At 42.2% G+C, this 26895-nt stretch overlaps 1 protein-coding gene across 1 annotated transcript; it reads left to right on the top strand.

Annotated features, from left to right (window-relative positions):
* The first annotated feature begins 1658 nt into the window (after window positions 1–1658).
* Window positions 1659–26839, top strand: LOC133132675 (ATP-binding cassette sub-family G member 1). The gene is made up of 15 exons (XM_061248308.1): window positions 1659–1864; window positions 3761–4004; window positions 14348–14465; window positions 14608–14740; window positions 15563–15613; window positions 15965–16110; window positions 18660–18783; window positions 19311–19425; window positions 19873–20021; window positions 20553–20654; window positions 21725–21893; window positions 22015–22115; window positions 23202–23360; window positions 23774–23892; window positions 24417–26839. The coding sequence occupies exons 1-15, from the start codon at window positions 1802–1804 to the stop codon at window positions 24643–24645; spliced, it is 2022 nt and encodes a 673-aa protein (XP_061104292.1). The 5' UTR covers window positions 1659–1801; the 3' UTR covers window positions 24646–26839.
* The last annotated feature ends 56 nt before the right edge of the window (window positions 26840–26895 follow it).

Here is a 26895-nt window from a genome sequence, read left to right as displayed (position 1 = left end):
ACATATACACACACACACACACACACACAGATAGGCCTCAACCTTTCCTTACCTTCGACAGCTGACATCAGCATGAGCAGCAGGAAGACAGCCAGGCCCAGTCTCTTCATGTTTGCGACCTCAAACTTCAAACTTCTCCAATAAGGCCGCTCCCCAGGCTCCGGCTGCATTTATAGACTCTTTCAGCCCCCAGGGGCGGAGCCAAATCACAACAATAATGACACGTAACTCACTGACTGGTGTCTTGTTGGGGAAAGCAAGGGGGCCACACTCCCATCTGAGGTTCAGGTTTGTTTCAGACTTGAATATTGAAGAAACCACAGGTTCTTGATTAATGATATACACAGTTCTAGTTCAACTCTAGCAGAGTACATACAAATCCCATTTGGACCATATGTACTCTATTAGAGTAGATTTAACACTGAATGTTTTGCTGTGTAGACACACTACTGTCAAGAATAGTTTGCAGTCACTCTTAAACCAAGCCGAGACCACATTACACTTATTTCACTGGAGAGATAACAAAAAATGACTGCTGGCTAGAGAGGAAAACAAATACATAGCATGCACTTCTTTAGCTTTTCACAGCTTAGGTACAGCTAAAATAATGTAAACATGCTGTAATTAAAATCACCGCTCCATGCAGCCAGACTGCAGTCTGTCACATGTACATGTACAGGGCTCCCAGCCAATGTTGTTCATCCAGTATCCCACGCTGCTCTGGGGCTCTGTCTGCAGCCCAAAAGGCCGGCTGCTGACTGCATAGCATAATGCTGATGTGGTCAAATTGGAATCGCAGGGGCTTTTGTTCGAAGGGTGACAAAGGCTGTCATGTACATGTTTGAACTCACGCACACATTACACCCTCTATGTCTGAGGGGATGGGGGGACAGGGGACAGGGGGGTTGTGATCTAATGGTTATCATGAAATTGCTTTTCTTTAAATATGTTCCTCAATTCTTCTTGGTGCCATTTTGAAGTTTGCTTTGTGTAATTTATTTTGCTTAATAATTACTTACATGTTGATGTTCAGTGATTTCCTGTCATCTCAAAGCCCCCTGTTGGCCCCGGTTCTCCCGTTGAGAACCACTGGGTCAAGAAATAAATGCATGCAGAATGGTTTATTGCCAGAGAAAGCCGCCAGGGGGAGTAAGAACGTTATCCCTTCTATTTCAACTAGGTTTTAATCCTTCCATTTACAGTGCTCGAGAACATGAATAGTTTTCTCGCTTTTAAATGAAAGCTGCCAGTCACTTACAACGTATTTTTCAGGACAAGATAATCTAATTAGTATGTGGCGCTTTCTCTCTCACACATAGCAAATCGTGTTGGAGAGATCGTAAAAAATAAGCTCATTCCTGCACTGGACCCTTCATTCTTGTATTCGTCATATATCATGCATTTTCCATTCATTTAAATCATAACAACAGTGATATTTGTTTTCTTTTTTTAGAACCTGAGATTTGCCCAGGCAAACCGACGCTGATTCGCAAGTGTCTGCATGAGACCCATAGGCTACAGGTGAAACGCGCATCTTTCCCCTCAGCCCCCCCCCCCCCCTTAAACTTTGCGAAATCCAATCAGAGATTGGACAGTGTGTGATGTCACGAGATGAGAACCTGGAGCAGGTTACCCGCTTGTAAACAATAATAGAGTGATTGCATGCCAGCAGGAATACAGATCGGACCCGCAACTACTTCACAATTGAAAAGCCAAGAAAGAATATAATATTTGGGAACAGATGTGCCAATAGCGTTTTTGTAGAGCATTTGGATAACTTGACTGCGGCAAAAATTAAGGAATGGCTTGTCTTATGGCAGCCTTTTCAGTGAATAACGCAGCAGTGACAAACTCCATCATAATGGTAAGATAACCAATGTCAGATGCAGTAGCTCCTTTTAATGTTTTTAAAAATGTGGAAAGTCCATGAAGATTACGCATGTACTAATATTGTGAGTTACGCATGTACTTATATAGAGAGATGTGTTTTGCATTTTCATTAGCTTGTTGATTAAAAAGTCGAATAATCTCAAGACTGCTGTAAAATTGACGCAACATTTTAATAATGTCACAGTGACAATGTGATATAGTTCTTAGGAATAGCCTATAGCATACTAGTGATTTCACTGCATGATACCAATGCATTTTAATTTATTTTATTTTTTTGCATTTTGCCTAAAATAAGATAAGTGCATGCCCGGTGGAATATAGTGACAATGTAAGGTTAATAATAGCGAAGGAATGTCATTCTCAACACATTACGTGTGAGGAAGTTCATTGTTCAATATGATAACTCCACAAAGCATCGGCACGTTTGAAACCATGATCGGGATGCTTAAAATAGCCCACCTGTGTCGATTATCTCAGGCTCGGAAGAATGAACTACAGTAACCTCCGATTGTAGCAGACTCACTGTATACTGTCGAGTATTGCGGTATTTAAACAGCGTCACGAAGCTGTGATGGTTTTTTCATTTCAGTTTCATTTTACTGTTTTAATAATTCTGAGACCGTGTACAATTACAATTGCGCACATTTCTAGAGGACTATAGACATCACACCAATGTCGATAAATATCCGTTGTTCTGCAGAAGCTACACAGTATAGCTCAATTTGCCATTCTATGATGTCTGTTTTGCAAGTATGCTTATACAGAAGTTGGCTAACAGTTTGAAAACAGGTTTAGTTACATAAAGGATGAATAATTACAAGTGCATTTACATCATTTCGGATGGTCCACAGTACAACTGTTTTTTCCTCAGGTCTTAAAATAAACTCTGCCCGATAGTAACCCCGTGCCGTCTGTTGAGAGAAAGGATTATGTTAGTCTCGTTATTTTTGAGCATGCTCAAAGAACAGTTTCATAAAACTCACATACGACTAGATTTATGGCTGGGAAATGCATATTAATGTTAAAAAATGACTCCGTTATTTAATTAGCGTTTATTTATATATCCAGGCTTTTCATTGCCATTCCAGATTGTTTAAATCAGGTTATAAATTCCAAGAGAAGCGGACAAGTGCACATTATGGAACTTATATTTAACTGCGAACCAAAGAACTGCATTGTTTGAAAACGTTTTGAAAAGGAACATATGGAAATTACTCATCGCTCTGTGTGACATAGATTACATCATTTTATATCTTCTTTCCCATCAGCTCAAGTGTTCTCTGGTGATGACTATAAATAAATAAATAAAATTAAAACTCATCATCATCTGGTGGTGGTTTTTGGTAACAGTTTCTTTTGGTTCGTTGTTATGATCTTAAAAATGTCAGATGTTCATATTTGTTTTACATAAGAAACTATGTCATATAATATGAGTGTGCCTTCAACGTCAAATTTCAACCTGGGTGCATTAAGGAAAACAACGTTTTATTTCAGAACCGAGTTGTTGGAATTGATACATTTCATGAGATTAGTTAGACTCCATCCCAGACCTGATGAGTTTATCCATCAGGTCTGGGTCAAAATTTGAAAACAGATCTCTAAATGTTAATGAAACATGAGCTGTTAATTAAAATGCTCAATCATAATAAAGAAGAATTATATTATGTTAATACTGGTTAGAAATTTAGTAATCAAGAGACATACTTGGTACCCAAGGTGTTAATGTTAAAGCATTTCAAATAATTATTTGGCCCTTACCTGAGGTCCAACTGTCCCTCTCTTAGTCAAGCATATAGCGTAAATCTTTTAATGGCTCTTTCTATTGAGATACAATGTCATATTTCCTTACGCTCTTTCCTTTTCTCCTCAGAACACCAATGGGCCCCCTGATCTCATGCTGGACCCCAGAACTGTGTGTGTGTCGATCGACGAGGTGGTCTCCAGTAACATGGGCACCCAGCAGACTCCCTTACTGCAGGGGCACCTGAAAAAAGTGGAGAACAGCCTGACCGAGGCGCAGCGCTTTTCATACCTGCCCCGTCGGCCCGCTGTCAATATCGAATTCAACGACCTCTCCTACTCCGTCCCTGAGGGACCGTGGTGGAGAAAGAAAGGTACGCTGGTTATGGCCGACAGTGATTCGACACAGATTCTCCCAGCAAACATGTCACTCGCACAGGTCCTTTGCTTTTATTATATGTTTTATTGGATAAGGTACATGATTGGGACCCGGAAGGTTGGTGGTTCAGGTCCTGGTGTAGCCACTTGAGCAAGGCCCTGAACCCCACATTGCTACCCTGGCGCCTCACTGTGGCTGTCCACTGCTCCTAAGTAACGTGGATGGGTCAAATGTGAAGGACAAATTACCGCACTGGGTTCAATAAAGTAGATCTTCTTCTTAATAAATATGTCTTTCTGATTGGTGGTTATTAGAATTAATAAAACAAAAAGCTGATATCCCCTTGTAAAGAGAGCCTGAATGAAAAAAGGCTGCACTTCATTCTTCCAAAAACAAGGGAAAAGGTACAAAAAAACTTCAACTGCACTAATTACTATTATTGAGATGGCAGGAATGCTGTTTGCCAAGTTTACACATTGGCAGGCCTTACCTCATGCCCGCACAACACATTCAAGGGCTTCTCAAATGAAATAACTGCTGTTTAGTAATACGTGCCTCCTGGATTTTCTTGTACACGGGGAGACAATTTGTGAGACTGCAATCCAGCTTTTTGTAATGCCTGTTTGGGTCCATGTTGACAGCCAGCATGTTAAATGGATATTAGTTTTCAAAACAGCTATTGTAGAGTCCTCTGAATACAATAATCTTATAATTATAATGTTTGACAAGGCTTTATTTCCCTTTCCATCAATGGACAAGGAACCAAACCTCTGGCATACAGGCCTTTAGAATGGAGGCCGCTGGTTCCGGAAATTCGATCCCACCACCATACTCTGTGAGAGTGGGATCTTACGTACAGAGGTGCAATTAAGCCTCACAGAGACCTAATATTCCCAGCACCTGGGTGAAACTGTACCGTGTTCCTGGCTGATGTAATGTTTTTACAACTTGCATAGGTGGCAGTTCCTGTCTGTTCCCTGGTGGGTTTCATGGTTTTTTTCTCTGTGTGGAGACTGCTTGTCCGAATCTGCGCTTGGTACAGCGGAGCCAGATGTGTTGCTGATGTAACAGCACAGCTGGTCACTCAGATCCTCCTCTCCTCTCTCTCTCTTTCTCCCTCCCTATCTCTCTCTCCCTCTCTCTCCCTCTCTCTCACTGTCTTTCTTTCTATCTCTGTCTCTTTCTTATTACCCCCACTCTATTTAATGGGCACCAAGAGCTGTTCCTTATCAAAAGATGAGTAATTCACACCACGGTGACCGTTAATTTCTGCATCCAGTTAGGGCTTGTTTTACCTTAATTTAAAAAATTTCAGTCAGTAAATGCAATGTCAATTCCAGTGGAAGTGCTTTGTGGGACATCTTGTGCAAAGAGAGCATCCCAATGAGACAGATTAGCGGACACCAAAAACACCCAGCACTCGCTGTGGTTTTATCGCTTCATAAAATCCCTGGGCGCCATTTCAGTCGGCCATTTTCCCTTGTCAAGTCCTCTCCTCTATGGCTATGAAGCTCCTTATGTCAGGACACCCTTCTTTGGCCAAAGCTGATTTGTGATAACTTTAATACTTCCCCATCTTTCGCTGCTTTAGCTAGGAGAGAAGCTATGTACTACAGCTTCCAAACAGTAAACGGTATCGACACCTCGGCCCCTCGCCACAGGAGTTCCCCAGGGCTCAGTCCTTGGCCCACTTCTTTTTTCTCTTTACACTCGCTCCCTTGGCCCTGTGATCACTGCACATGGGCTATCCTACCACTGCTATGCGGACGATACCCAACTCTTTGTCTCGTTCCCGCCGTCTGATACGCAGGTTTCAGCCTGTATCTCTGCTTGCCTGAAGGAATTCAGTGCTGTGCAATATATACACTCTCAGACACTAAGGCATGAAAAGTGCTATGAGAATTCTCATCCCTGGGACAGTGGAATTGTACCCCTAGCCGGCAATATATAATTAATTTGTACCTTTTTTGTTTGGAACATGTACTCATTTGTACCCAAAGAGAACATTACTGTACCTTCTAGGTACGTTTGGGAAATTTGATCCTTAAAGAAAAATGATGTCACTTTATTTTTGAGAATGTAGCCATGTACAGTGGAGATTATTTCTGTGCATATACAATATATATATAATAATGTCAAGAAGTATTTCTTTACCGAGAGAGTTGTCAATGTGTGAAACGGCTTCCCAGGTCGTGTGATAGAGGCAGGGAGCCTACACAAACAAAAAATGATTACATGATTACTGATTGCCTGGACTTGAACACCCCTACATTGGATGAATCATTGGATTTAATCATAATATGATGCACAGTGGTGGCATGGGACTTCAACCAATTAAGTTATTGTACCAAGCACTTAATCAGTTGAAGTTACATGCACTTCATAATACTGTGTGCAACCACTGTCAATAATTTCAAAATGAAATCCAATTATTTGTTTATGGAGTGTAGGGGTGTTCAAGTCCAGGCTTGATGCAGTGCCGGATGCTCTCCTATGTGTCGGTAACTGGAAAGCCTACATGCCTATTGGCTGATTGGCCTGTTCTCTTCCTATATTATTCCTATATTAGTATTGTTTTCTCATACACTCACTGAGCATATTTATTAGACTTATTTGACTTATTGATGTTTTGCTGCTGTAGCCTGTCCACTTAGAGTTATGATGCGTTGTGTGTTCAGAGATGCTCTTCTGCATACCACTGTTGTAATATGTGATTATTTGCATTACCTTCCTGTCAGCTTTGACCAGTCTGGCTCTTCTCCTCTGACTGTTATGTATAAAAATCCCAGGAGATCAGCAGTTTCTGAGATACTCAAACCACCCTGACTGGCACCAACAATCATTTCATGATCAAAGTCACTTCGATCACATTTTGCTCCCATTCTGATGTTTGGTCTGAAAAACAGCTGAACCTCTTGGATTTTATGCATTTAGTTGCTGCCAAATGATTGGCTGATTAAATATTTGCATTAACAAGTTGGTGTACAGGTCTACTTAATAAAGTGCTCACTGAATGGATATTGTAAAGGGTTGCAATATGCTGACAATATACTTTATTTAGGTAAATATTTTTTTCAGTATATTCTGTTTCTGTCAGGGTTGCGCTTCTAGTACAGAAGGCAAAGTGAAAATAAATAAAAAATATATGCAGCATCTCCTAACTGTTACGGGTTCTGGTTGTTACATAACGGTACAGGGCATAATTATGTTCTCAGAAGGTGAAGTCATAGTCACTCTATGGAGTGATTATCTGCACTCAGTGCTAAAGCACTCAAGTGGGTTGACATTGGTGTTTCTATTTTTTGTTCTCTAATTGCACATGTCTTACCTTGAGACTTTTCATGGCCCTCCCCTACTAAGAGATTTGCTGTTCATTCCGTGGGGATTCTATCTGAAATGTGGAATTGGCCGATTTCAGCAAAGCAAGATGTCCTTGATATTGTTTATCTTTGAGTGCCTTTTTATAATCTTCACTTGGTTTCTTAGCGGTGTTGGCATATGAAGCAGGGTTTTAAAAAAGACAAAAATTATCACCCTGACTAGAAGCTCTTTATAGTCATTAAAAACAAATTTAATGTAACAGCTCTCTGACAAAATATTTTGAATTGCGTCTTAGTCACACAAACTTAGTCATGCAAAATATTCTTGCCACTGGCAAACTGAAGTCAATCATTATTCAGAAGAGTCGCAGTTTGGTACATTTGGTTTTAAGCCCTTATCTTCCCAGTCAAATGTTTCAGAGACCCATGTGTGCTACGAAAATAAGGTTTAACCCAGGCCCATATGTAATGAACATTGTCAAAAGAAGGACTTCTTTTTCACATCCAAGAGACATTATTTGAAATAATGGTGTAACCAGTCTAAGGGTGTACCCAGCCGACAACTTCAAAAATATGAGGATATACAGAAATCAGTCATTGGCTGGCAACAGCCAATGGGAACTTCAGTAAGACTGTCAGAGAGCCGTTCAAGAGCACATTATAAACAAAAAGTTGTTGCAGTTTATAGACAACCATGCGAACACCAGTGAAGCACTGACCTCCAGCCAACAGGATAATACACGGCCCCTCAGTGAAGTCTGTCCCCAAAACTCCCTGTCCCACAATGTCCTCCTGGGTAGAGGGTGTTTTCCTCATGCGAGTGGAATATACGGCAATATATTCATATATATGGTACATGTGGACATATGTGGAAAATGCAATGAAAAATGTATTTCACAGAAGTGTAATATATTACTTCATCTGAAAGAATATGATTATAAATAAGGATTATATTTGCCAATACAATTATAATATGAAGTTTTGTAATATATATAATATATATTTGTTTCTGTATATATGACATTACATTAATGGCATTTGGCAGACGCTCTTATCCAGAGTGACGTACAGTTGATTTGACTAAGCAGGAGACAATCCTCCCCTAGAGAAATGCAGGGTTAAGGGCCTTGCTCAAGGGCCCAACGGCTGTGCGGGGATCGAACCACCGACCTTGTGGGTCCCAGTCATGTACCTTAAACACTACGCTACAGGCCGTCCATATTATAATATATTCCAGTTTCATAACGGTCTGGGCAGACACATTCAGAGCTAATCCAGTACTCTTTGCAGTCTGAAAGTGGCTGAAACAGCAGCGATTAGCAGCAAGCCACAGTGCTGCAGACTAACTACAGGCTGACCTGTCATGTCGCAGAGTCATTGAGAGCACTGGAAAGGGGTCAGGCTCATTGAAGACCTCCTAGTTGCCTGTAGATCTCCCTCATTCATCAGCAGTATTCATTTTTTTCATTTTATCAATGGAAACACCCTCGAGCAGGAGACAGGAAATTGTGGAATGTTCCAGAAAAGCAGGGCAGAATTGAAAGCATGGCATCGCGTTATGTATGCCTTTGAGTAGGTTATTGAGCTTTTTTTCAGTCATATTGTGTAACCGCTGTGAATTGGTGGAGCTCTGATTATGTGGCTCCCAGGTATTGTTGCTGCATGCCAGATAGTTCAAGCCTGTAAATGAGGCTGGTGCCAACCTGCATTTTCTTGTACTCTGAACCAGTGGAGGCTGCCACTGTTGATTTCTAGTTTCTGTTTTATCACTTCAGACAGCGCACAGGATGTGGTCTTAGTGCTGTTGGTTTCCTGTGCATCTTCGTCTGATTGTGATGCTGTGCAGCCCCTGGACTTCCTTATCTCTGTGAGAAGGAACTGAATTCTGTGCTCATCTGCAGCATTGCAGTAGAGAGCTGCATAAGCAGCTCACAAGCGGTTACTATCGATCAATAAACTGTAGTAACCCCAGCCAGGGAGGGGGGGGCTATCTAAATAGTCTGCTCTGATAGGCTGTGCTGTTCCATGGATAAGGAAGAAGAGGATGCTGAGTGGGAGAACAGGTGAACCAGCTCAGTATTAGTGTGATGTCATTTTATTAAAAAAAACACATAACTCTGTTATCTCTCTTCTTAAAGAGAATATTTAGCTTTATCCATGGCTGCCTCAATTTTCACATTAGTATAATTTGATATGGTCACATGTGTTCTGATACCATTCGATATACGAGTGAATAAGATTTAATACAATACTGCAAAAAACAAAGGAACATTATTTGTACAAGTATTTGTACATAGTTTGTCTGTAGCTTCTGCTGTCTTTTGCAGCAGACACCATTCTTTCCGAGTCCACCATCTACATTTGCATAAAATGGCTTACGTACCTAGAATAGTGAAAGAATAGTCAAAGCCATGGGTGCATTTGTGTATCACCTTGTGCTAACCTTTATGCGAGTGTATGCCTTGGTAGCATGGGGCTGGCTTAATGCATAGGGCCACTGTAATCTGTTTTGCTCTGCCAAGGATTACAGTAGCCTCACGTTTGAATGTTTTCATAAGTGTGTGCTTCCAATAGAATTCCCACCCTAATATTGTGTGAAAAAGGAACCACATAACTGCACATAGGTTCTGGTGGAGGCAGAGGTGGAGCCTGAATAGATGGTCAAACTGTAAGACACTGACCTAACAGATTTAAACAGGATTTAAAAGGAGGTTTAAACAGGCTCAGGCAAACTTTCTGCTCCTAGTGTAACCCTCAGTCAAACCCGTATCCACACAGAGTTCAAGTCAGATTGGTCTTTGTGAAATGAGATCCATTTTGGCTCAACCCTCTCCAGTTGCCTTGTGAGGCAGTATATATGTATCCTATCAAAGCGTATGTGGCAGTCAATCATATCTCAGTTGTGATTTTAGGTGAAGAGCTGAAATCTTCCCCCAGTGGTTAGAAGAAATGACTGTACCTATTTTTGATAAAATCCAAGAGGGGTGTGGAAAATTGGGTCAGAGTCTTTATATTGACGGCCTCTCTGGGGGAAAACTCTCTTCACAGACCATGCCAACCCAACTAACGCTGCAAGAGAAAGGATAGCATAGTACTTCTAGGAAAGGATCACTCCACTGAGGTTGTGTTTCAGAGAGTTGTTTCAGGAACTGTATAACCTGAAATGTCAGGCTTTGTCTGCTGCTACTGGATTGGACACAGAATACAACCATCTCCAATGTTGTATGACAATCGTGCCCAACCATGTGCCATGGAGGGCCGAGAGTATGCAGGTTTTCATTTAAGCCAATCACTGCACCCGCCGATTTCACTTATTAACAGACCTTCAACCAGAGAGGAGAAAAAAACTAATTAGTGAAATCGGTGTGTGGAGTGCTAAATGTCATAGAAAAGTACTCAGTAAAATGTTAGGTGTTAAGTAAACTCTTACAGAGTACACAGGGTACATATTGGACTTATACTGTATGTACTGTAAGAGCTTAATTAACACAGGACATTTTACTGTGTAATACACAAAGCAATACAAAATGTTTTCCAGGTCGTTATTTTCTTCACATGCTTATACCACCCTAGAATCACAGTACAGTGTATTCAGTTATTCAGCAGTACAACACAAAAACACTTCCATGATGTTGCAGAAGAGAGGGCTGTTTTTCAAATGAGCGCCTTGACACAAATGCAAGCTGTTGGGATTTGCTGAGCAGTTGAGGCTGGTTGTGCTATTTTTTGTCCATTTAATCTGGACAGCAGCATGAAATGGCTGCCTGGCTCCAGCCTTGTCAGCAGTTTCCCATGAGTCTTCCTTGAGTTTTCTTCATGCCCTGTGGTGTGAGACCTAAAATGGCTGCCCCATGTTCCTTCATGTGCCTTTCTTTTTTGGCCCCATTGAAGTATTGTCTCCTCTGTGAGGCTGGATCACTGTGAATGAACCTGACCATGCATACAATATTATGATCCCATCCACTTTTATTTTTACACTTGTCTTCCTCCTGCTCTATGATTCCAACACTCCCTGTTGTAAAATCCAGCTATGCCAGCTTGACCAGTCAACATGCTAGTGCTGGTAGCTTGTCTGAGCTGGTAGCTGATCAACCAGCTACCAGCTGTTTCAAAACACATCTTGAACTGTCCAAACCATGTCAAGCTGAGAGCTGGTGTGAACTGGTCAATCAGCTACAGCAGTTTCAAAAGCGAGCTTGAGTTGGGGGTTTTTTTCAGCAGGACTGTGACCCCATTTCTGGGGATGTTTTTAGCAGGGACAAAGGAACATTTTGGAAATGGATTTAGCTGTTCCAAATGTCTCAGTTTCCCTTTTCTTTGTTGCTGGAATCTCACTAAAGCCAGAAGCTCTGATTATGTGGCTCCCATGTATTGTTGCTGCAAAACCAGATAGTTCAATGTTTTTTATGATCCTATCATTAGCCTGGGTGGGATTATGGCTATCTAAGTCTAAATGAGGCTGGTGCCAACCTGCATTCTCTTGTACTCTGATTACAGTAATTATTGCTTACAATAATTATCCGAAATGCAGTAGATGGTCTGTTTCTGATTATTTTGAGGATGAACCACAGCTGCATGCTGGCAAGGCAGTTCAGCCTTGTAATACTAATTCCATATTTATTTATATCAATATATTGAGTGGTGTTTCATTGACCCCCTTTCCCCCTCAGTGTCGAAAATGATGATTATTTGATGCTGGTGTCTAACTGAATTGGCCATTGGAGTTTATAGAAAATTCTGGAATGAGCGATGCAGTCAGTGGTGCCATAAGAGGAGGGACAGTTAGGTTGTTTCCAAGGGCTGTACTGTAATTGTTTATGGATGGGGTGGCCTGGGGTGGTGAGGCCCAATGTGAGGTCTTCTCTTGGGGCCCAACATCTCTGGCAGTACCCGCTGAATGCAGTTATAGCTTAGAATGGTTAGCTGACTAGGGATAACAATGAAGGCCTTTGAGGCCAAAATATTTCTATTTTTCAAACTGAAAAAACACCAAACTGTTCATGAGATGTTGCAAACAACCAAGCCCAGACAAAATAATGTCTCATAAGTGCATTAGGTACCACGTTCTTACATGGAAGTTTCTGGAACTGCTCTATGGAAATAGCTAAAATGCTCAATAGAAATTGCTCAATAGATTTATTTCTTTCAAAATACAAATGAACCACCTCTTCTTGAAATTAAAAACCCAGTTTCCATTAGGTTAGGAAATCCATTCGGCTGACGGATTAAAAAGGTAGAGCAGTATGGCTGGGACGTGACAGAAACCAGTTTTTTCTTTCCTTCAGGGCATGTCGCACTGCCTGTAAAGGTCCCTTAGATTCATTATGTGACCACACATTTTCTAGAATCACTCTGCTGCTCTATGAAATGAAAACATAATTTAACTTCTAACTTATGTTTCAGGGCTGAAAAGGATGCATACATCTTTAAGACGATATAAGGCTTATTCTAATGAAGTTCAAACAAATATCTCAGGGTTTTTTTTGTAATGTATCCTGGTAGGTATGTTGTGATCTCTGGCACCTCTCTACTACTAAAAGGCTGGGCCGTTCCAGCAGGAAAGAGTTCCTGTTTTTTAGTTTACAGTTATGCTTGAAAATGTGCATACTCCAAATTCCAAAAGTAAATAAGATGATTTGTGAAAAATGTCCAGAAAGCATTCACCCTGACAACTATTTGAAAATGAATTGCATGTAAAGTATTTTTGACAGATGCCCATACCAGTTAAATGATCCTCATGAGACAGATTTGCAAAAGCTTTCTAGCTGCATTTGCACCATTTCAAACTGTTTTATTTATTCAGAGAGCAATGTGAGGTGCAAAAAGCAGGCAGGACCAGATGTCAGGGAGGATTTCATTGCAGTTATTGATTTTACATCAGCCTTTCTTGGTGATATCCCACTTCTGTATTACATAAACACTGGTGTTGTCGACTCGGGTGGATGGGTCACTCTGAATAACAACATGTGCTAGCTGAATATATTCACATTATACATTTGTATAATTTTCACAGTGAACTCCAGCAGAGGCTGTAGACAGTGAATCCCTGCTGTTTTTGAGTTTGCAAGTTTTCACATGTGTGGTTTAGGGCTGATCTGTCTGTATATGATATATGAGCAGGCTACTTTGTGAGAGAACTCTCTATCTCTATCTCTATATCAACTTCTATTTCTATATCCCTCCCTCTCTTTCTCTATTTCTCTCCCTTTTTCCCTCCACTGAGAGAGAGAGAGAGAGAGAGAGAGAGAGAGAGTTGCGTGCTGGGACAGATCCCCATCTGAAGGAGGACAGAAAAGGTCGGAGGTATTTGTGTGTTGCTCTGATGGATTGCGGATGAAAATCCAATTAGCGCAGGCCGGGAACTACTGCAATCAACAGGATTACCATGCTGAAGCACTCGTGAGACGGGTGGAAGGTTACTGTCGGGCATTCACCTGCCTCCAGAGGTCCTGAGCTGCAGTTGTTTATTCAGTTTTCATATCCCAGCAGCCCACTGGCAGTTAATACTCAGTAATACTTTACAGTGGTCGTCGTGACATGGAAATGACAGTGTCATTACCATAAGGAAATACCTGCTATGAAGGGTCATGTCCATTCATGACTAAGACATACCATGATTTTGACACACAGATGTCACATGGATAGATAGATTAAGGTTAACCCTGCTGAAAACAGCTCAACTTAGCTACCAGCTGTTTCAGAACCTAGCTTGAGCTGTTCTTTTTCAGCAGGGTACAGTACATTCTCATGAGCCTGGGTCAGATTTAGGCAGAAATTGTGAGATAAATGCCCACCTGGCCATGTGGCTTTCACCCAGACTTTCACCCAATACAGCAGGAGCCCCTGTTAAACAGAATAAAGAGATCCCTGTTCTTGGGGCAAAGCTGAGAGTGTTGAGTGCGGGTTTGGGGGGGTGAAACTCCCAGCAGGTAGGCCTGTGTCAGTAAGGGTCTTATTCCCCTTTGTGATGGATGGAAGGCTCAATGGAGGCCCCGCCTCTTTATGTTCTGGGTTTCAGGTTACAAGACCCTGCTGAAAGGCATCTCTGGTAACTTCACCAGTGGGGGCCTGGTGGCCATCATGGGACCCTCTGGGGCCGGAAAGTCTACCCTCATGAACATTTTGGCAGGATACCGGTGAGTAAGCTCAGTGGAGGGGAATGCGCGGGAGGCATCTCAAAATGGAGGCCACAAACAGCCTATGTCCTTTCAGCATACCTGCTAATTAATAATCGACAGCCGTTTTAACATTTGTTCATTTGTTTGTTTATTTATTTAGAGAGACGGGTATGAAAGGGGAGATCCTGATCAATGGACAGCCCCGTGACCTCCGCTCCTTCCGGAAAGTGTCGTGTTACATCATGCAGGATGACATGCTCCTCCCACACCTGACAGTACAAGAGGCCATGATGGTAAGGGCAAAGAGGTCAGGAAGCCATGATGGTAAGGGTAGAGAGGTCATGAGGCCATGATGGTAAGGGCAGAGCGGTAAGGAGGCCATGGTGATAAGGGAAAAAAGCTCAGGAGGCCATGGGGCGACACTGGCTCAGGCGGTAAGAGCAGTCGTCTGGCAGTAGGAGGCTTGCCGGTTCGATCCTGCCCTGGGTCTGTCGAAGTGTCCCTGAGCAAGACACCTAACCCCCAATTGCTCCTGAAGAGCTGGTTGGTGCCTTGCATGACAGCCAATCACCGTTGGTGTGTGAATGGATGAAGGAGAAGCATCAATTGTACAGCGCTTTGGATAAAGGTGCTATATAAATGCCAACCATTTACAATGTATTTACCATGATGGTAAGGGTAGAGCGGTAAGGAGGCCATGATGTTAAGGGTAGAATGGTAAGGAGGCCATGGTGGTAAGGACAGAGAGGTCAGGGCATTGGGGAGTGGTGAAAGGACTGTAGAACAGTTGGCAGATTAAAGTGACAGATTAACATTGCGTCTGTGTCTATGAATGCCATGGTTTTTAGCATCTTCTTGTCCACAATGATTTATTTTTAATGGCGAATCATGTTTGTCGGCCTGTGCCTTGACTGAACCATCCACTGATGTGAGCTGTTAGTCTTTTCACTTTGCAGCCCAGCACTCTGCTCTGTTGTGTGAACGCACATTAGCCACAGGGGACAGTCGATGCTCGCAAGTCATGTAGAAAGCATACTCTTTGTGGGAGGATTAACGTATGGTTGTATAACTACAATCTACATATATGAACAATTACATCTCTTTCCTGCTTGCAGGTGTCAGCTAACCTTAAACTTCAGGAGAAGGAGGAGGGTCGGAGGGAGATGGTAAGCATCCCACAGTATTCATAACAATCACTCTCTGAAGGTGCCAAACATTGTTAGACAACCTTCATCATTAAGACGGGCAAATTACTTTCTGCAGCACTATAATACTGCATGGTTCTACCAGAAGCAGCAGATCTATGTACATAGCATAGACTCCCTAGTATGGAAAAGGAATGAGCAGGAGGGTGTGGGTCAACTTCATTTCAATTCACACAAAGCAGGAAATTCAATTCATGGATTTAAAAATGACCATGATATTCACTTGAATTTCAGTTAATTTTCCAAACAGGATATCCTGTGTGCACTCACTTCTGGGAAAGTGACAGTTGGGGTGACTGATGTGTGTTTTAGGTGCGGGAGATCTTGACCGCCCTGGGACTGCTTGAGTGCGCCAAAACTCGCACCACCAACCTCTCCGGGGGACAGAGGAAGCGCCTGGCCATCGCCCTGGAGCTGGTCAACAACCCGCCGGTCATGTTTTTCGACGAGCCCACAAGGTGAGGCCATATCTCCCTCCTTCAACCTCCACTCGCCCCCCAACCTCACCCACTCATGATTAGATTGGAGGGGACAACGAGCACATAGACCAGGGCTGGGGATTTCAGTTAATTCACTTATGAACCTTGACTGAACATCAACAGAACAGAACATTAACTGAAATTGAATTAATTCCTGAATCCTAATGGAAGTGCCCAAACCTTTGAAAGGACAGAACAAACATACATTCTGGTTCCTGTGTACAGTTCCTGTGTTCATTCTCAAAGAAAGGCAGGTGCAAAACCTTTTAGCATACGTCAAACCAGTAACATGACCAACAGTTGGTCACAGTAGTTGTTTTCCACCAATAATATTGGTTGCTTTATTAGGTTTGCATGTACTAAAAGGTTTTGCACATGCTAAAAGGTGCTAAAAATTTGGGCCCTAGTGTCTCTGGTTAAGAAATCGTCAGTAAAGGTAAGCCTCACCCAATGGAAACGGAGAAACAATTACTTATCCGTCTTTGTCCCATGAGACCTGTGGTTAGGGGATATGAACCCTCTTCTGGGAGTTGAAGGATCCTATTAAGGCCCAGAGCTCCATCCCTGTGTGTAACTCCCTACGGCTTCCCCTCCTGCTGTATTAACAGCAAGTGTGTGCCACATCGGCTCAGAGGAACACAGTACATTGCACAGAAAAGAGTTCTGCCTCTGGCCAGAATTATTGTAAGTATTGTATCATGCACTCTTGGAAAAAATGGTTATTTGGCTTTTCTCCATACAGGAACCCTTTTTAGCTCTATCATAGGTGTGAAGTGTGAAAGCTCCCGGACAAAAGCGTTTTGCCAGACAAAGAACCCTTGAACGAGATAGGGTTGTTCTATGGCAGTGGATCCAACCCTGTTCCTGGAGACCTAACACCCTGTAGGTTTTTATTACAACCCTGATTTGGCACACCTCCATCCATCCATCCATTATCTGAACCCGCTTATCCTGATCAGGGTCGCAGGGGGGCTGGAGCCTATCCCAGCATACATTGGGCGAAAGGCAGGAATACACCCTGGACAGGTCGCCAGTCCATCGCAGGGCACACGCACCATTCACTCACACACTCACACCTACGGGCAATTTAGACTCTCCAATCGGCCTAACCTGCATGTCTTTGGACTGTGGGAGGAAACCGGAGTACCCGGAGGAAACCCACACAGACACGGGGAGAACATGCAAACTCCACACAGAGAGGCCCCAGCCGACGGGGATTCGAACCCAGGACCTCCTTGCTGTGAGGCGGCAGTGCTACCCACTGCACCATCCGTGCCGCCCCGATTTGGCACACCTGACTCAACTAATTAGCAGATCAGTGCAGATCTCTTGCTGTTGAATGAGGTGTGCTGTGTTGGAGTGAAAACCAACAGGATGGTAGATCTCCAGGTTACAGGGTTGGAATCACAGGGTTCCTTTTTGAACTTTTTTTTTTTTATTATTTTTTGAGAGTGCGTTTAATGGATGTGTTGATGTGAGACATTCCCGCCTCCCTTCTCCAGGTTGGATTTGTCTGAGCCCAATGTGAGTCATGTGTTGGACCGGTGCTCTGTCTTTCACCTCAGACCTCAAATCCAAAATGGTCTCCCGTTATTAATACAGTAATACAGCTGCTCAAATCCGATCAGACTCCTAATCTCAGTGCAATGTAGACATGATAACCTGCACACAGCGAGGCCTGGGGGTTACTATAGGGCATGGAGTGATACAAGCTCGCTTTAAAATGTTCTCACAATGTTACTGGAATGTTTTTCAAATGTTATATAACGTTGTCACTACATGGCAGCAACATTGTGAGAATGTTTTGTGTTACCTGGGTTTGTGGTCAGGGTGGCCTGTAGTGTAGTGGTTAAGGTACATGACTGCGACCCACAAGGTCGGTGGTTCCATCCCCGGTGCAGCCACAATAAAATCCACACAGCCATTGGGCCCTTGAGCAAGGCCTCCTGCATAGTCTAATCAACTTCAAGTTGCTTTGGATAAAAGCATCAGCCAAATGATTTGTAATGTAACGGTCAGATGCAGCAGATCAAAAACAAAGAGCACCTGTCCAATTTTTGAGGAAACCGATGCATCACGTTGGGAAATTCTTTCACTCAGCTGCCAGCAAACTGAAACTAGATGTTTCCCATCGTCACCTGAATGATATTGATTGTGAGATTTGCTCTTTTTGCTGTTTTAGGTTTTACAGTTATGTATACAGTTTTCATTTCAAACAATTGCAGGTACTTGTGAATAAGGAATCTAGTTGTTCTCAATTCTTGCATCTTACCTTGCTCTGGGAGACTGCACCGTGTCTGTAATGGTATACCATTATTGGCTGGTTCCCATTGTCACCCAAGAGATAATTCCCATTGTCACCTTTTACCAACTGTCATGACCTTATATTGTCGCTTCAGACAACAGCAGGTATTTGCGTGTAAGGATCGAGTTATTCATGTTGTTATATTGCTCTATGAAACATGTCTGGAATGATGTGCCAGGCCCTTGCACTGACCCCCCCCCCCCCCCCTCTCCCCCCGCTTCAGCGGATTGGACAGCTCCTCCTGTTTCCAGGTGGTCTCTCTCATGAAGGCTCTGGCCCAGGGAGGGAGAACCATCATCTGCACCATCCACCAGCCCAGTGCCAAGCTGTTTGAGCTCTTCGACAAGGTACAGCACAGACAGTTTCTCACCAAAGGCACCCTGGTGCAGCATCTGATGGTGGCGCTGATAATAATGATGAATTATTCATCAATTAATAATAAATGGGTAATGCTTTATTTTATAGCCTGTTAAGTACATAGTGCTTCCTGCTTAAATATCAGGTACTTATTAGATAACTATTTTGATTTCATAAGTGGACGTACTATGAAACGGGCTGTAAAATGTACTTACACAGTACTTGCATATGGTACTTACTGACTTGTTTAGTACTTACCACTGAAATCAAAGTACTTACCTAATAATTATGCAAGTAGTTGTGTACTTACCCAGTGTGTACTATGTAATTAACGGGCTGTAAAATAAAGTGTTACCAACAAATATGTTAAATGCTAAATAATTAATATTATAATGAGTATTTCATCATTAATAATAATGATAATAATAAGTAATTATGAATACATTTAAATTATTAATGAATAATTGCTAAGTTGATCACGAATAAGTAATCAAAATAACTACTCTTTGGCTCACAGCTCTACGTCCTGAGCCAGGGACAGTGTATCTACCGGGGGAAGGTATCCAATCTGGTCCCATATCTCAGGGAGCTGGGACTTAACTGTCCCACATACCACAACCCAGCAGACTTCGGTAAGGCTGCCTTATCATGTCATACACCTTCTGCCGTTAAATATGAAACTTATAAAATAAGATTTTCAACAACACTTTTATCTTCTTTGAAAAATTAAAAAAACTTAAAACAGAAACTCCACAACACTGTCTCTTGCTGCACTTGCAGCTTTTAGTGATTGAAAATGACCATGTCCAAAATGTACTGTAAGTAACTTTCAGTCAATAAAGTTGGAAGTAAAGCAAGGGACACACTGTTGTGGAGTTTATGTTTTTTATTGGTTTTGTTTGCCAATTTGTTTGCCGTATGTCTGGTGTGTAAACCAATCTCATCATTTTCATTTGAAATGAAAATGATCCTCATGCGTAAATACGTCTCATTGTGAAACGTGATCTTGAGCTCCTCTCTTGACTGGCTCAGGGTGTGTGGGGGTTGCTGTGAAAGTGGTCTGCCTCTCTGTGCCTCAGTGATGGAGGTGGCTTCGGGGGAGTACGGGGACCAGACAGCCAGGCTGGTGAAGGCCGTGCGGGAGAGGAAGTGCGAGAAGGACTACAAGACGGAGATCCACAGAGACGGCCCGCTCAACCCCTTCCTGTGGCACAGGCCTTCAGAGGAGGTGAGAACCACACGCTCTGAGGGGGAAACTCGAGGAGTACAGGCAGTGAGCTGGTTAAACCTTCGCTTCTGTTCGCTTATTAGCACCCGTGAAACCGTCAAATATACCCAGGACATTATTAGGAAGCAACAAAGAAAGAGCTTTTCTTCAATTCCAACATATATTTATCTCAATGTCAAACTATAGAATAATGTATATGGTCATTTTTAACTTCCATTCACAATTATTTTTAAATCGTATACTGTATTCAAAGAAACCATCAACAAAGAACACTTAAAGCAAATACTGATGACAAATCCACAAAAATTACACTGGCTCAGTCACAGGTTATAAAATATGCCTAAAACGGGTCAGTTTCACCCAAACCAAACACAAGGATTAAACATCCATGTACAGACAGCAGATGGTTTGTTGTGATTGGTTATACATTAATGGGCACAATGTTCCACAGAAGAGTGAGGGGGTCTGCCATGTTTGGTTCAGGGGGTACTGGTTTTTGAGGGCACTGACATGTCCTCCTGGTCTCCTCAGGACTGCTCCTCCGGAGAGGGCTGCCACAGCTTCTCGGCCAGCTGCATGACTCAATTCAGCATCCTGTTCAAGAGGACGTTCCTCAGCATCATGCGCGACTCGGTGAGCAACCGCCACCTGCTGGTCACCACCACACACTGCACCTGGATACATCCCTATAAAATGGCTGAGGAAACGTCACACGGTGGTCTTCACTTCTGGTCCTGGAGAGGAGAGCTGCAGGGTGTGCTAGCTTCTGTTGTTACAACTTAATTGGTAAATTACAGAAGTTAATTACACAGGGAACTCACCTCATCCATTTTTGGTTCTTAATTGGTTGCTGATATAAAGGTGAAAACAAAAACCAGCACACCCTGCGGCTCTCCAGGACCAGGAGGAGGACCACTGCAGTTTGGTTGAAAATAGCTTGGCAGCTGGTAGCTTTAGCAGTACTGCTAGCAATTTTGTGGGTGTCAAACTAATGGGACTGCGAGCACATGGCATCAATAATGAAGCTGTTGGGCTTTTTATATGGATCATAACTCATTTATTCCTGGAAGACCTAGACCATGCCTGATATTTCTCGTCAGCGAGAGGTCTTGAACCCCTGACAAACCCCTAATCTGACAGCATGCCCAGTCCCTTTTTGTAAAGGGAATCTCACTACAGTTACAATTAATTTCAATTTTAAAAATAGCAGACTTAGTAGCTTCTTAGCTATGCTAAAATAACATGTGCTGGCTCCCAGGCTAAGATATGGAATTGTGATGTTGAGCTTCATTATGTAATGCCATTTCTGTAGTGTGACAGAGACACAGTTACTACAGAGAGACTACAGAGTGACACAGCAGCATGATTTCAGCATTATCCACTGATGAATATGTCATGGAAAATTCCATCTTTGGAATCCTGGTAACCGAGTGAAGCACTAGCAGATCCACCATCCAGATACAGTGCAGTCAGCGTCCACTTCCATGACTCCTACACTCCTACATTTCGTCAAATGTCCGAAGAGACACACACGCACCGGCAAAATAGCACAAAGGAGTCTAAAGGAGTAGCCTTGAAACTGTGGAACAGTTTCATTTTAAAATGATGGGCAACCAACAGTATTTTACAGCACTGCCTCCACATGAGGTAGCTGTAGGTCAGAACAGAATCTGACCCCAAAATTGTCCTTCTCTCCCTGTCAGGTCCTTACGCACCTCCGCATCGCCTCCCACATCGGGATCGGCATCCTGATTGGACTCCTCTACCTGGGGATCGGCAACGAGGCCAAAAAAGTGCTGAGCAACTCGGGCTTCCTGTTCTTCTCCATGCTGTTCCTCATGTTTGCCGCCCTCATGCCCACCGTGCTCACCTGTGAGTTAACCCGCCAGGGTGATGTCATCAGTGGCTGTGATGTCATCAGTGGCTGTAATGTCATCAGTGGCTCGACCAATGAGAAGCTGAAGTTGCCTCTGTTTCTCCCCATCTGCTCTAGTTCCTCTGGAGATGGGCGTGTTCCTGAGAGAGCACCTGAATTACTGGTACAGCCTAAAGGCCTACTACCTGGCCAAGACCATGGCTGATCTTCCCTTCCAGGTAGATTAACACACTTTTGTTTCTAGAAAGCGGTATTTTTAGTGCAGGAAGCCACAGTCTGTAGGGTGGCAGACTCTCAAGCCATATCAGGCCATCAGCCAGGGTTCAGTTCTCCACCATGACACTTTGTCAGATGTGTTACCTTTGCTGTCTGTCTGTTGTCTACTTCTCTGAATAAAGCTTAACCCGTTAAGGTGTGAGACCACAAATATGTGATTAGAATGTTCTTAAGTGAACATTATAATGCTGATGTCACAATCTCTATTTGGGATTGAAAGCAATGGAGTTCTACTGAAAAAAACATTCCTGAGTGTTAAAAATGAAATGAGCGCAGTCTCTCCTTTTAAAAAATAAATGAAAACAGAAGGGATATTTAGGTTATACCATGCTACAGCCTTCATGCAGAAACTATGAGAGGAGTGCAATGGAAAATATGGAAACATGTGCTTTAAGAGTGATGTGGCTTCTCTCTGCCTGAAAAGAGCCATGTGCCCTGATTTAAACAAATCCCCCAACAGCATTGCATAACGAGGCTGTGCAAGAGCAGAACCTCTATGGGGCTAATTTTACTTTTTCCTCCCAGAGGACAGACCATAGGAATGCAGTGGACTGTTTGCAATAAAGGTTTTATTCAGTCTGGTGGAACAGCATTTGCTATCACTCAGTTCATGTGTCTGTAGAAACTAGAGTACACGTATGCATAGTCACTCATACAGTCATTGGACATTTTTCCATACAGCCACAAACCTTCATGCAATATGTCATGTGACTTTCATTTGATATTATATTGCATTGCATTATGTAATCTTTCTACGGCAAATACATTTGGGGGAGCAGCAAGTAAAATCCCTATACTAGCATCTCTTTTGCTGCTTAGCGTTTTCAAACACCCTGATCAAAGCCCATCAAATGCTAATGAAGGTCAAAGACTGAAATAATGGTATTGTTGTTAACCAGGTTCTCTCTCTCTCTCCCTCCCTCTCTCTCTCCCTCTCTCTCTTTCTCTCCCTCCCTCTCTCCCTCTCTCTCCTCTCTCTCTTTCCCTCCCCCTCTCTCTCTCTCTCTCCCTCCCTCCCTCCTCTGCAGGTGGTGTTTCCTGTGGTGTACTGCAGCATTGTGTACTGGATGACCTCACAGCCTCCAGAGGCCTCCCGTTTCCTGCTCTTTGTGTCCCTGGGGATCATGACCTCGCTGGTGGCCCAGTCTCTGGGGCTGCTGATAGGAGCAGCGTCCACATCGCTACAGGTGAGGTGACCAAATTACAGTATCTGTGTGTACTTACTGTAAATACGGAGCAGCATGCCACATCAAAATGGATCCATTCCTTTACATATTGGAGAAGAAACATTATAAAAATGTAATGTACATCAACTGGGTCAACTTGGGGTGAGTACAAGAGTTTGTGTAGAGTTTATAGGGAAGCTACTCCAATGGCTATAATTTAATGTTTCGTATTTTATTTTGTATTAATATTATTAATTCATTCATTTATTCATTAATTTGCTTCTTGCACTCAGTAATAATTGTGAATAGAACTGTACTGTGGTATTTGTACATGTATGATAGCAGACTTCAGCAGTGTGGTGTGTGATATATGCACCTCTTGTTACGTACTATTTCCACATCTGTTATTAACGTAACAATGCGATGTGTTTCAGGTGGCGACGTTTGTGGGTCCGGTGACGGCCATTCCTGTGCTACTATTTTCTGGATTCTTTGTCAGTTTTGACACCATACCCAAGTACCTCCAATGGATATCCTACATCTCATATGTCAGGCAAGTGGACTAGGTCTTAGTCAACATCATTTGCATCATTCCATTTGTGGTTTTATAAAGACTAAAAATCACAACCATGCACAAAGTATAGTTTTTATCTACTGTATGTTAAAATACTCCAAATATATATATTTTTTATATATTTCTGTAAATAATGAAAATTGTGTTGGACACGTTTATAATTTTACAAATAAATGTGAGTTGGCAAAGGATAAATTCCGCACAGATATTAGGGAAGTATTTTTTCACACAGAGAGTGGTCATTGTGTGGAATAGCTTGCCAGGACATGTTGTGGAGGCAGAAACACTTGATGGGTTTAAGACCAGGCTTGATATGGTGCTAGATATACTTTAGTGGTTGGAAAAGGTGAGCATTGCTGTTCTCACCATTATGTTATGTTATATTCATAGTTATTGTTATAGTTATAGTTTTTAATGTGGATGGGCCCTAAGAGTATTTCAGATATGTATTTGAGTAGTTCTAGCAGATTCATGGATTTAAAGCAGCTCTGTCCTCTCTGCAGGTATGGGTTTGAAGGAGTGATCCTGTCCATCTACGGTCTGGACCGCGAGGATCTCCACTGCGATGAAAACGAGACCTGCCACTTTCAGAAATCCGCGCTGATCCTCAGGGAGCTGGACGTGGAGGACACCAAGCTCTACATGGACTTCCTTGTGCTGGGCGTCTTCTTCGTCACGCTCCGCCTTATCGCCTACTTCATCCTGCGCTACAAGATCAGTGCCGAGAGGTAGACCGTCGCAGTGGAACGGGATTTCCCCGAGTTCTGCTGCTGCCCTGGACCCTGGAGACATCCGTCATTCCAGCTGGGAGACAGTCGTCTACACCATACAGGCCCCAGACCATAATGTTTTTAAAGTGAAGCCAATGAATAACCATGTACAAGCCCATATCTGTTCGTATGTGTGTGTGTATGTGTGTTTGTATGTGCCTGTGTGTACGCCGTGTGTACATGCAACTGGTTTCCTCATGGGGAAGTACTGTAACTGAACACAGCAAAGGGTCAAAGAAGATGTTCAGCCATTTTGAAAACTATGCTTTTCCTGCACAGGTTTTATCCACTGGTCTGGTCTGAGAGGTTTGTGGGCACATTTAGTGCATAAAATGTGATGACTAGATTTTGAAAAAGTAACATGGTTGCTACATTTAGATAATGCTTGTTCTGAATGGAGAAAAGAGCATGTTTTCAGAGCCAGTCTTGCTGAATTACCAATGGAGAGGTGACTTTAGGTTTCCTGAGCTAATGTAGAACACTCCAGGTGTCTGCAGAGATAGAAATGACACTCCTAATGCATAGGCATTTCAGCTGGGATGTAGTTTGTCCTCTGAGTGGAATCTACCAGTTAGTGGCACACTAACCACCCTATGGTGACACCGGAACTCAAAACGCCTTACATTTGGAGTGCCATTTCGATTTTTGCAGCACTTCTCTGCGAAGGTCCGAGGTACAGTTGTGTAAACTCACCTTAGACAGTCTGGCTGTGACTGTGTTTTCAGAGTGGGCAGCCATTCATAAACCTGCTTATATGAGACATGTTGTATGACTGGCCACCAGGCTCCCAACGTTCATATTGCAAAGAGCTGGTCTCTGTTCATTTTCTAGAATTGCAATGCCAGATGGAGCTGGCTGTCTTTGTCGACATGGACAGAACCATCCGATGAAGGCTTGCCCCATCCTTTACTGGATTGTCCCTGCTATAATACCATGAACCCCTGTCAGCTTGTTTGTGTTAAATTCATACCAATACATTTCTCCAGACTTGGGTCTCATCACAAATGCAGTATTTTATTGAAAATGTGTTCAGTGAGGCAGGGAGAATTACGTGTCTCAATAATAAAAAATGTTTTACAGTTTGTACTGGGTAAAAAAAAGTAATGTTTGTTTTAATTTGTGATATTACTGTTGCAAACTGCCTTTAATTATCCACAGTTTTTGTTATATGTTATAAACTGATTGTCATCACTCAACATGCCAGATGATTAAAGTTTATTTCTTGTATTAAAGCAATTCTAACTAAAATTGTATTCAGTGTACAAATATTCCTGCATGTTGCATACTGTAAATCTGCTGTTCCACTGGGCTCAGGAATACAGTTTTATTTGTTACAATAAAGCATGTATGACTTATGTGTCCCCAAAGACATGCCACATATCTCAATGTAGGAGTATTTCATGGTCAACATTTGCCAAAAAAAAAGGAATTAAATAGACAGCATTATCAGGACATATGTAACAAATATAATTCTGTACTAATTTAGTAAGAGCTTTTCTGTGCCCAAAAATTATGGGAGATCACTTGAAGGCGTTTGATTGTTCCTTTCGGTCTATAATAGAACGTTAATGATTAAACTCCTGTTTAAAATGGCAAGTAAAACATATGATGTAATATGGGTATTTTAAGTCTCAAGAAGGAACTTACAGTATAATTTATGGGGAATAACAATAAATTGTTTACACTGATAAATGAAGCAAAACTCAATGCAAAGTCCTTTCTTTTTTTTGTTAAAATGGACTTGTGTGATCTTTGTTAAATAGAAATGTTTTTTTCTCTCTGAGTGGAGAATATATGCTTTAATGTCACAAATAACAAACCTTTTCTCTTGTCACTTGTTTTACACTGCATCCCCTGTTTGGCTTTGAAATGGATTCCAAACTCTCTTTTAGAGGGCAGCTATTTTATGACAATGCAGGGCATTTTAAAGAAAGAATACTTATTTTGTGATTTTCTGTCTGTTTTTGTTTGTTTATATATGAAATGTCTTTAAATGCTTTGTTATGCAATATTCTAGTTCATTTGTTCCTTTGAACTACATTTTGGGAGTTCAGAAATGCTAAAGTTTATATTTAGGACATAAATGCTGAATGCTGGGGAAAGAAATATTGTATTTAAATGTTATAGAAATGAATAAAGTTACAATATTTTCCAAACTCTGTGAAGTGTTGAGATTGACAAGTAGCCTTATCATCCTGTGAGTTTCTGAAAT

This window comes from Conger conger, chromosome 7 (genome assembly GCF_963514075.1).
Source record: "Conger conger chromosome 7, fConCon1.1, whole genome shotgun sequence".
Taxonomy (NCBI): Eukaryota; Metazoa; Chordata; class Actinopteri; order Anguilliformes; family Congridae; genus Conger; species Conger conger.
The sequence above is the reverse complement of the archived record's forward strand: the minus strand, read 5'-3'. Positions and strand labels throughout refer to the sequence as shown.

What these genes read in the sequence shown, in the direction of transcription:
- LOC133132675 (XM_061248308.1), top strand. Translation starts at nt 1,802, where the DNA reads ATGGCTTGTCTTATGGCAGCCTTTTCAGTGAATAACGCAGCAGTGACA. An exon ending in CCACAACCCAGCAGACTTCG is followed by an intron (nt 19,426 to 19,872) that starts GTAAGGCTGCCT and finishes TCTGTGCCTCAG; the next exon opens with TGATGGAGGTGGCTTCGGGG. An exon ending in TGGCTGATCTTCCCTTCCAG is followed by an intron (nt 22,116 to 23,201) that starts GTAGATTAACAC and finishes CCTCCTCTGCAG; the next exon opens with GTGGTGTTTCCTGTGGTGTA.